Source organism: Desmodus rotundus, chromosome 3 (assembly GCF_022682495.2).
Source record: "Desmodus rotundus isolate HL8 chromosome 3, HLdesRot8A.1, whole genome shotgun sequence".
In the NCBI taxonomy this organism is placed as follows: Eukaryota; Metazoa; Chordata; class Mammalia; order Chiroptera; family Phyllostomidae; genus Desmodus; species Desmodus rotundus.
This window is the reverse complement of record NC_071389.1, coordinates 77293620-77305871: the sequence shown is the minus strand read 5'-3', so window position 1 is coordinate 77305871 and position 12252 is coordinate 77293620. Positions and strand designations below refer to the sequence as shown.

Here is a 12252-nt window from a genome sequence, read left to right as displayed (position 1 = left end):
CAGGCAGCCAGGGCGGAGAGGACCTGTGGCAAGGTGGCAGCTGGCAGACTGGGTGAGCAAGGCAGTGGCTGGCAAACTGGGTTGTCCCATATTCATCTGTGGATAAACCAGGAGGAACTGCAGATAAACCAGTTGTTACTGGGGAGCAAGGCAAACCACACAACCCAGCGTTCCAGCATGGGAAAAGAAAGCCTCACAATCCCTTACTATAAAAACCTGCGGGGTTTGTGGTTGTGGGAAAAACTGCCAGTCTCACAGGAGAGTCCATTGGAGGGGTACATGGTGTCCTAGAACATACACAAACCCACCTACCCAGGAATCAGCATCGGAAAGGCACAATTCACTTGTGGGTGGCACAGGCAAGTGACTGAAAGTTGAACAAGAGCTGAGAAAGTGGCATTGTTCCCTCTCTGACCCCTTCCCCACATATAGCACCACAACACAGTTGACTGAGTTGCCCTACCCTGGAAAATACCTAAGACTCTGCCCCTTACAATATAACAAGTATGTCCAGTCAAAGAAATATGGCCCAAAGGGAAGAACAGATGAAAACTCCAGAGAAAGAACTAAGTGACAAGGACATAGCCAACCTATCAGATGCAGAGTTCAAAACACTGGGAATCGGGATGCTCACAGAAATGATTGAGTAGAGATGCAAAATAAAGGAAGAAGTGAAGGCTATGCAAAGTGAAATAAAAAAATATATACAGGGAAGCAACAGTGAGGGGAAGGAAACCAAGACTCAAATCAACAATATGGAACAGAAGGAAGAAATAAACATTCAACTGGAACAGAATGAAGAAACAAGAATTCAAAAAAATGAGGACAGGCTTAGGAACCTCTGGGACAACTTTAAATGCTCCTACATCCAAATCATAGGGGTGCCACAAGGAGAAGAGGAAGAGCAAGAAATGAAAAATTTATTTGAAAAAATACTGAAAAAAAACTTCCCCAACCTGGTGAAGGAAATAAGACATACAAATCCAGGAAGCTCAGAGTGTCCCAAACAAGTTGGACCCAAAGAGGAACACACCAAGAGTCATCATAATTAAATTACCAAAGATTAAAGATAGGGAGAGAATCTCAAAAGCAGCAAGCAAAAAGGACATAGTTACCTACAAAGGACTTCCCATAAGACTATCAGCTGATTTCTCAAAAGAAACCTTACAGGTAAGAAGTGGCTGGAAAGAAGTATTCAAAGTCATAAAAAGCAAGGATCTACATCCAAGATTACTCTATCCAGCAAAGCTGTCATTTAAAACATAAGGGCAGATAAAGTGCTTCCCAGGCTAGATAAAGTTAAAGGAGTTCTTCATCACCAAGCCCTTACTGTATGAAATGTTAAACGGACTTATCTAAGAAAAAGAAGATGATCAAAACTATGAACAGTAAAGTGACAACAAACTATCAAAAACTGAACCTAAAAAAACCCCACAAAAACAAAAATAAACTAAGCAAACAACTAGAACAGGAACAGAATCACAGAAATGGAGATCACATGGAGAGTTATCAGCAGGGAAGGGGATGGGGAAGAATGGGAGAAAAGGTACAGGGAATAAGAAGCATTAATTGGTAGGTACAAAATAGACAAGGGGAGGTTAAGAATAGTATAGGAAACGGAGAAGCTAAAAATCTTGTATGTACAACCCATGGACATGAACTAACAGGGGGAGGGAATGCTGGAGGGAATGGGGAGTACCAGGTGGAGGGGGATGAAGTGGAGAAACAAATGGGACAATTGCAATAGCATAATCAATAAAATATACCAAAAGAAAAAGAACCAGGTAGAAATGAAAATGCAATATCTGTAATGAAGAATACACTAGAAGGAATACAGGTTAGAAGAAGCAGAGGATAGAAGGTTGAAAAAAACACCCAGTCAGAGCAACAAAACAAAAAAAATGACTCAAAAAAAATAGGACAGTTTAAGGGAGGAGCTTTGACACAACATAAAATCTAACAATTATTGCACCATGGGGATACCAGAAGGAAAAAAGAAAAAGCAAGGGATAAAAAACCTGTTGAAAAATAATGAAAAAACCTTCCCTACATTGGTGAAGGAAAAAGTTCAGGAAGCACAGAGAGTCCCAAGCAAGATGAACCCAAAGAGGCACACTCCAAGACACATCACAATTTAAATAGCAAAATTTAAAGCCAAAGAGAGAATCTTAAAGGCAGCAAGGGAGAAATAGGTAGTAACATATAAAGAAGCTTCAATAAGGCTATAAGCTGTTTTCTCAACAGAAACAATAGCCAGAAGAGACTAGCACAAAATATACCAACTAATGAAAAGCAAGAACCTGAAACCCAGACTACTTTATCCAGCAAGGCTCTCATTTAAAATGGAAGGCAAAATAAAGCACTTGCCACATTGAAGAAAAAGACTAAGAGTACATCTCCACTAAACTAGCATTGGAAGAGATGCTGAAGAAACTGCTTTAAGAGTTCCAGCCAAGATGGAGGCAAAGGTAGAAACCCTTTGCTTCCTCACACAACCAAAAGGATAAAAACAACCAATCTAAAATCAATAAACAACCAGAAGTGCCAGAAAATCAAACTATATGGAACTCCAACAACCACGGAATTAAAGAAACAGTCAAACAGAACAACCAGACCAGTAAGTGGGGTGGATGAGGAGAAACTGATGTGAGGCCATGGACCATGGGGGCAGGGCTGGCTGTGGTGAGGGAGCAGGCTGTGCTGGAGGGGCTGACTTAAGGGGAAACAGACTCAGAGGAGGCTGTGGACTACAGCAGTTGCCGCAGTGGGAGAAACTCCCAGTCTCACACGAGAGTTTGTTGAAAAGTGCGCTAGAGATGAGCATGTGAGCTGTATTGTTCCCTCTTTGGCCCCTCCCTCACAGGCAGCACCTCAGTGTAGCAAGGAGGTTTGCCCTGCCTGGGTGAATACCAAAGGCCTCACCCCCTTATAACTTATCAGGGGCCCTGAGCAAAGAAATAGGGCCAAAATGAAAGAACAGAGTAAAGCCTCAGAAAGAGAGCTAAGCAATGAGGAGATTGTCCACCTATGTGATGGAGAATAAAAAGCCCTGGTAATCAAAATGCTCACAGATCTGACTGAGCTTCGTCGAAAAATGAAAAAAACAAATGACGGCTAACCAAAGTGAAATAAAGCAGAATGTTCAGGGAACCAACAGTGACAGGAAGGAAACCAAGTCTCAAAGCAATGATCTGGAACAAAATGAAAAAATAAGCACGCACCAAAATGAAGAAACAAGAATTTGAAAAAATGAAGAGACTCTTACAAACCTCTGGGACAACCTGAAACTTTCCAATATCCTAATTATAGGCGTGTCAGAACAAGACGAGGAAGACTAAGAAATTGAAAACTTATTTGAACAAATAATGAAGGAAAACTTCCCCAATCTGGTGAAGGAAATAGACTTCCAGGAAGTCCAGGAAGCCCAGAGAGTCCCAAAGAAGTTGGACCCAAGGTAGCACACACCAAGGCACATCATCATTAAGTTACCCAAGATCAAAGATAAAGAGAGAATCCTAAAAGAAGCAAGAGGAAAGGAGAGAGTTACCTACAAAGGAGTTCCCATTAGACCACCAGCTGATTTCTCAAAAGAAAACTTGCAGACAAGAAGGGCCTGGAAAGAAGTATTCAAAGTCATGAAAGGCAAGGACCTATATCCAAGATTACTCTATCCCGCAAAGCTATCATTTAGAATGGAAGGGCAGAAAAAAGTGCTTCCCAGATAAGGCAAAGTTAAAGGAGTTCATCATCACCAAGTCATTATTATATGAAATGTTAAAGAGACCTAAGAAATAGAAGATCAAAAACTATGAACAGTAAAATGACAACAAACTCACAACTATCAAAAAATGAACCTAAAAACCAAAACCAAAATAAAAACTAAGCAAACAACTAGAACAGGAACAGAATCAGAGAAATGGACATCACACGGAGGGATTTCAGTGGGGAGGGGGAAGGGAGGAATAGGGGGGAAAAGGTACAGGGAGGAAGAAGCATGGTTAGTATGCATAAGGTACATGGGGAGAGGTAAAAAATGGTATGGGAAACAGAGGACTCAAAGAACTTATACGTACAACCCATGGACATGAACTAAGGGTGGGGGGGATACTGGAGGGTTGGGGGGGTGGAGCGGGGATAGAGGGAGAAAAATTGGGAAAACTGTAATAGCATAATCAATAAAAAAATAAAAAAAATAAACTGCTTTAAGAAGAAATGGAGAGAGAGAGGAACACAAGTACAAAGGGATAAAATGGCAACGAATCAATGGCAACCTATCAATACTCACCTTAAATGTAAATGGATTAAATGCTCCCATCAAAAGACATAGGGTAGCTGAATGGATAAGAAAACACAACTCACATATATGCTGTCTACAAGAGACGCACCTCAGAACAAAAGATTTACACAGGCTGAAAGTGAAGGGACGGAAAGAAATATTCCATGCAAAGGGACATGAAAAAAGGCTGGGGTAGCAATACTTATATCAGACAAAATAGTCTTTGAAAAAATGCCATAACAAGAGACAAAGAAGGTCACTACATAAGGGTTAAGAAAGCAGTTCAACAAGAGGATATAACCCTTGTAAACATGTATACACCCAATATAGGAGCACCTACATTATAAAGAAAATCATGGAGGACTTAAAAGAGAGATTGACAGCAATACATAACCACTGTAGGGGATTTTAACATCATACTGCCAACAATGGATAGCTCTTCCAAACAAAAAGTCAAGGACACTGGAGCATTAAATGACAATCTAGAACAAATGGACTTAATTGATATTTACAGAACATTTCACCCCAAAGAAGGAAAATAAACACTCTTCTCAAACCCACCCGGATCATTTTCAAAGAGAGACCACATGGTAGGACACAAAACAAACCTTAAAAAATTCAAGAAAACTGAAATCATATCAAGCATCTTCTCAGATCATAATGGCTTAAAACTAGAAACCAACCTCAAGGAAAAAACTCAAAAACATTCAAATACATGGCAGGCGAATAACAAGTTATTAAAGAATGAATGGGTTAACACTGAGATCAAGGAAGAAATCAAAAAGGATCTGGAAACAAATGCAAATGGACACACAACAATCCAAAACCTATGGGACACAGCAAAGGCATTCCTAAAAGGAAGTTCATAGCAAATCAGTTCCACCTAAAGAAGACAGAAAAATCTCAAATGAACAACCTAACCTTACATCTAAAAGAATTAGAGGAACAACAATAAACAAGGCCCAGGGGAGTAGAAAGAATATAATCAAGATTGGAGAACAATTAAATGACACAGAGACTAAAAAAAACCAATTCAAAATATCAATGAATCCAGGAGCTGGTTCTTTGAAAAGATAAAACAAAAATTGACAAACCCTTAACCAGACTCATTAAGAAAAGAAGAGGACCAAAATAAATAAAACCAGAAATGAAAGAAAAGAAGTAACAACTGATACCACAGAAATACAAGGGATTGTAAGAAATTACTATAACCAACAATATGCCAAGAAATTGAACAACCTAGGTGAAATGGATAATTTGTATTTCTAGAAAAATACAACATTCCAAAACTGAATCAGGTAGTAGTAGAAAACTGAGTAGACCAATAGCAACTAATGAAACTGAAGCAGTAATCAAAAAAACTCCTGACACACAAAGCCCTGGACCAGATGGCTTCACAGGCAAATTTTACCAAACATTCCAAGAAGAACTAACACCTCTCCTTCTCATACTATTCCAAAAAATTTAAGAAGAGGGAAGACTCCCAAACTTTTTTTTTTGAGATCAGTATTATCCTAATTCCAAAACCAGATAAACACTCAACAAAGAAAATTACGGGCCTGTATCTCTGATGAACATAGATGCTAAACTCCTCAACAAAATATTAGCAAACCAGATTCAGCAATACATTAAAAAGATCATACACTATAACCAAGTGGGATTTATTCCACGGATGCAAGGATGACACAATATTTGCAGATCAATAAATGTAATATATCACAAACAAAATGAAAGACAAAAATCGCATCAGCTTATCAATAGATGTAGAAAAAGCATTTGATAAAATCCAGCACCCATTTATGATAAACACACTCTGCAAAGTGGGAATAGAGGGAGCATACCTCAACATAATCAGGCCATATGTGAAAAACCTACTGTCAACATCACACTCAACGGGCAAAAACTAGAAGTGTTTCCTTTAAGATCAGGAACAAGACAAGGGTGTCCACTTTCATGCTCTTATTCAACACAGTACTGGAATCAAAAAGATTCCAGTTCTAGCCATAGCAATCAGCCAAGAAGAATAAAAGGCATGCAAACTGAAAAGGAGGAGGTAAAACTGTCATTATTCACAGATAACATACTAGTGGACATAGAAAACCCTACAAGCTACACCAAAAAACTACTTGATTTAACAAGTAAATTCAGTACAGTAGTGGGACACAAAGTCAAGATTCAGACATCGGTGGCATTTTTGTACACCAATAATGAACTATCAGAAAGAGAAACCAAGGGAAAAAATCCCATATACTACAGCAACAACAACCAAAAAAGTAAAATACCTAGGAATAAATTTAAATGGAGGTAAAAGACCTATACTCGGAAAAGTACAGAACACTGAAGAGAGAAAATGAGGAAGATATAAATAAATGGAAACATATGCCCTGTTCATGGATGGAAGAATTAACATTAAAATGTGCATACTACCCTAAGTAATCTATAGATTCAACACGATTCCTAATAAAATGTCAATGGCATATTTCACAGATAACAAATACTCCAAAAATTTATATGGAAACAAAAAAAAATTAAAAACCTCAATAGCCTGAGCAATCTTCAGAAAGAACAAGGTTGCAGGGATTATAATACCTGGCATCAAACTATACTACAAGGCCACAGTAACCAAAACAGTCTGGTACTAGCATAAGAACAGACACAATGATCAATGGAACAGAATAAAGAGCCCAGAAATAAACCCAAGTCTCTATGGTCAATTAATATTTGACAAATGGGGCATAAGCATACTATGGCGTAAAAACAGACTCTTCAATAAATGGTGTTGGGAGAACTGGACTAGTACATGCAAAAAAAATGAAACTACACCACCAGCTTATACCATATACTACAATAAATACAAAATGGATAAAAGACTTATAAAATATAAGTTGTGATACCATAAAAATCCTAGCAGAAAACATAGGCGGTAAAATTTCAGATATCTCACATAGCAATATTTTTGCTGATACATCTCCTATGGCAAAGGAAGTTAAGGAAAAAATAAACAAATGGAACTACATCAAATTAAAAAGCTTCTGCATGGCTAAAGAAACCATCATCAAAATGAAAAAGGAACTGCATGGGAGAATATATTTGCCAATGATACAATGAACAAAGGTTTAATCTCCAAAATATATAAAGATCTCATACAACTCAAAACCAGGAAGACAAACAATCCAATTAAAAAATGGGCAAAGGACCCGAATAGACACTTCTCCAAGGAGGACACAGAGGGCCCATAGGCATGTGAAAAATTGCTCAACATCGCTAGCCATCAGAGAGATGCAAATTAAAACTACAATGAGATATGATTTCACAACTGCCAAAATGGCTATAATTAATAAATGAACAAACAACAATTGCTGGTGAGGATGTAGAGAAAAGGGAACCCTAGTGCACTGTTGGTGGGAATGCAGACTGGTGCAGCCACTGTGGAAAATAGTATGGAATTTCCTCAAAAAATTAAAAATGGAGCTGCCTTTTGGCCCAGTGATTCCTCTGCTGGAATTATACCCTAAGAATCCCAAAACACCAATTCAAAAGAATGTGTGTACCTCTATGTTCATAGCAGTGCTATTCACAATAGTCAAGAGTTGGAAACAGCCTAAGTGCCCATCAGTAGATGAGTGGTAGGGTTAAAAAACTGTGGTACATTTACACATTGGAATACTACACAGCCGAAAAAAGAAGGATCCTACCTTTTGTGTCAGCATGGATGGACCTGGAGAGTATTATGCTAAGTTAAATAAGCCAGTCAGCAAAAGACAAGTATCATATGATCTTACTTATAAGAGAAATCTAATGAACAAAATAAACTAATGAGCAAGAGAGCCAGAGGCATAGAACATGAAACAGACTGACTGGTAAGAGGTGAGGAGGGAGCTGGGGACTCTTTGAAAGGGGGTGAAGGGATTAGTCAAAGAACATATATGAAGGACCCACGAAAATGGACAACAGTTTGGGTAAGCACTATAGAAGTGGGAGGGGGGCTGGGCAGAGGGGGCCAAGGGGGAAAAAATTGGGACAACTGTAATGGCATCAACAATGAAACATTATTTTTTAAAAAATGACAGCAGTGTTTTCATATAAAACAAGTAGCAGAGCTCAAGAGATTTGCTTGTCAAATATGTTCCATTACTAATTTGCTTCTTAATAATGCAGGATTTTTCATTTCCTCTTAGTGTACAAATAAAAATTATTAATTGTGATTGACCAACCACTGATTGTCATAGTGAAACAATTACACTTTTTTACATTTTTTCAACCATTTTACAATTTTATCAAAAATTTTTCCAGTGTTACAAAATTTAGAAAGAATCAATAAATTGTTTTGTAATCAGATGCACTCAAGAGATCTAAAACCCATTGAAGTAATTATACTATTATGACTACAACCAAAAGCTGGATGAAATTTAAGTCACAATAAATTAAATCTCATCCCATGCTTACCTTGGTTTGCTTTTTACTTTAGCTTCTCTTGACTTGTCACTTAAAGTCTTCAACCTATAATTCAACAAGTATAAAATATTCTTAGAGCTCAAGAAATTTTTCAACAGTAAATTTCATAGCTGTTCATATTTGGGTCAGATGAGCTAAATTTTTTAGCAAGAATTAAGCATTTCTACAGAAAAAGTATTTGTAAAAACATATAGTGTTTACTATTTGTTATCTATCCCTAATAAAAAATATGTAGCAAACATTGCTAGTATATAGTAAAAAAAAGCAGTCTTACTCTTTACTATATGTGAAACACTATAAATGCAAACTTTGTAGCAAAGATTTTTATAATTTTTCTTGTCCCAAATTCTTTTTTTTAGAAACAATTCCTAAATGCGATCAGACCAGTGAATTTGGCAGGTTTAGCAAAGCTAACTAAGCAGCACATTTTATTAAGTAAATACTATGCCAGATAAATCTGTAAGTACCAACATTTGGTGAAATTTTATCTACTTATAAAAAGCTTTCTAAAATGTATTACAAACCTCTCTCATTAAAGAAGACGTGGTATAGTCTATCTCACATTTTCATAACCTCCAGGTCATAATTTATGACTACCACTGACTGCATTTTTGTGGCAAAACAGTACTGTCCTCACATGTTTCCAAACTAGGAATGCCTCTTCATTTTCCAGCTTGGTACCAATCTACACTAGTTTTTTTAGTTTGTTTGGGAATCCTGCATCTATTTTTTTCAAATTTAAAGTTTCCATCTCCACCACTGGCCGTCTGTTTATCAGCTATCACTTACTGCTTCTGCGAGCTACTATATGGCTTCTTCCCCTTCTATTTAGTTTTTTAAAGCAAGTAGAAAGGGAAAACATATAAATGGAAAATATATGCTAGAAAACATAAGTGGGCCAGAAATGCATATATATAATGAAATACCTTTCTATATATAAAATATAAGTTCATAAACTTTGTATAATTTATTTCACTTTAATGGTTCACTCTTACCTTCTTTTGGCTGTGGACTCTGTACTATATTATTGAGCTTGCCAAAAAGTAAGTGCTAGATTATAATATAATCTCATATGATATTGCTGTACATGCTCTTCCTGATTACCCCAACAAATGTTCATTTCTAAATAAAGTCTGAAGCATAGGCCATAGTACCACTGCTAGCCCCTATACAGCCTTTGTAAAAATAGAAATAAGTGCTTCTTCCTCAAGACACCTTACTGCCATCAGCCAGAAACTGTGCTAATACACAAGCTGACTCTCATACGAATGTCCCAACCCTGTGTTGTGCAGTGTAGGATCTGCACAACTATTCGTGCAAACCCTGGCATAGGATTCCATCCTTTTTTGTCAGTAATACCTGGCTAAACACCAGAAGGGCACGTCTGATCAAATGATTTCAGCAAATTGGAATCCCAATTTCATACAAAGATTTTTATGTTATTCTATGTACTTTTTCGAAAATTAAAATATTGATAAGACTGATTCCTCTACAATGTTAAAAAGACTAAATAACCCCTTTGATACAAACTAATTTGTATGTATCTCCAGACGAGTCTAGGAAATTTTACTGAAGAAGTCTAAGCTGTCCTGGAGAAACAAGTAAATCTGGTTTAAAGTAGATTAGGCAACAACTAGAGAAAGGTATTTTGATAGCTATATTCTACCACTTCTACTCCAAAGTTTGAGAAAAACACTTAGCTTTGACATCGAAGTAGGATTAACCTAGGTAGTCTACACAGCAGTGCATTACACTCAATATTATTTCAGTATTATTTTTAGTGACTCAGGAAAATTGTGTATGGTTAGCTGTTACAAGGATATTGAAAGGGAATTGCTAAGATCCTCTTTTGACCACCCTTATGTGATCTCACATATACCTAGGTTGGTATTTCAAATATTTATTTCTAAAATAACCTTTCAGAACTAAGACAGAGGATGACAAATACCTCATGATTTCACTTACATGTGGAATTAAAAAAATAAAAACAAAGAAACAAAATGAAACAAAAACAGAGATATAAAGAACTGATGGTTGCCAGAGGGGAGGGGGATGGGTGAAGAAAGTGAAAGGGAATATAGTTAATAATAGTGTGATAACTTTACATGGTTGATTACTAGACACATAAATACTAAAGTGTGGTGAGCACATTGTAAGATTCATAAATATCAAATCACTATGCTGTATACCTGAAACTAAAACTATTGTATAACATTTATACTTTAATAAAAAAATAATAAAGTAGTGCAAGTCTGTTAGGTAAAACATAAGAACGTGGGGGGGAGTTAAGTAGACTACTTTGGCAGTACACAATAAAATATCTCTAGCTATCTATACACCTACATCTATAATGAAAGAGAGGAGAGAAAAAGCCCCAAGTCTGAAATACTGCATGAACAAAGGAGAAATAATCATCGCTGCTATTGCTATTTCTTTTACTTTGGGTCATATTAAACTCAAATCATTTCCTACAAACTGAACGTGGTATTATTTTATCAATCAAAGTAATTCATATTGGATGTCACATCTTTTCTTTACTTGTACTTTTATTATATTGCATTATTGTTCAACTTATTGCATAATGTTAACCATTAGTCCCAGTCATGTTAATGTTCTAGGTATCTTTAAAAGTGCAGAACTTTGGATTACTATGTAATGTTAGGATTCAATAAAGATCACTCTAAAAATAAAATAAACTTTTTAACTTCTCATTTGTAATATATCAACTTTGGGATTCTTCTCTTCCCTCCCCAACAAACCCCGCGCGCCCCCAAAGAAAACAAATTAGTTGGGAATAACAGAGAAAGAGGGAATGTTATATGGAGCTGAAAATAAAATTGTTGAAGGAATCAATGAGAGCTTCCCCATGTGCTTCCTTAACACCTATCTGCTTTAAAAATTGGTCTTTAACTAAATGTAATTTGTAGAATTTATCTGATCTGGATTTGAACAAATCAACTGTAAAAAGACTTTCTAAGAACCAGGAAATCTGATTATGGACTGGATAATTGATAGTGTCGAAGAATTAGTGTTCATTTTATTAGGTATGATACTGGTGTTGCATTTATGTCATATCTATATTTTTTAGAGATGCAAACTGATGCGTGAGAGATAATAAAAGACAAGCCTGAGATTTATTTTACAAATAAGGGGAGAGACAAAGCAACTGTGGTAATAGTTGACAATTGCTGAATCTGAACAATGGATGTAGGGGGGGGGGTCACTGTTTTTTTGTTTTTCTGTATGTTTGAACCTTTGTAAAAAAATGTTTTAAACCAAAACAGTCTTTTAGATATTATTTTTTCTCATCACATCTTTTCCATATAAATTGGCAATGTGTCAAAATTCAGAAAAGAAACTGTTAGAGAAAACAAAATTATCTAGAAGGAAATGAGAAACAGTCAATAAAATTCAGAAGAGGAAAAAATGGTTGAAATGATTGTTTTAAGTTGAAAAATATACAAGGTCAGCTATATTTCACAAGTAACCAAAAAAGCAAAAAGATTCTAAAATACATTCTA

At 36.4% G+C, this 12252-nt stretch overlaps 1 protein-coding gene across 2 annotated transcripts in view; it reads right to left on the bottom strand.

The window, feature by feature from the left end:
* The window catches only part of DTNBP1 (dystrobrevin binding protein 1), a 182756-nt gene that overhangs the window by 164718 nt on the left and 5786 nt on the right, over nucleotides 1–12252 (bottom strand). For both annotated transcript variants that reach the window (XM_024565377.3, XM_024565378.3), the window contains exon 2: nucleotides 8723–8776. In XM_024565377.3, coding sequence (XP_024421145.2) covers nucleotides 8723–8776 — 54 coding nt within the window. The remainder of the gene's footprint in view (nucleotides 1–8722; nucleotides 8777–12252) is intronic.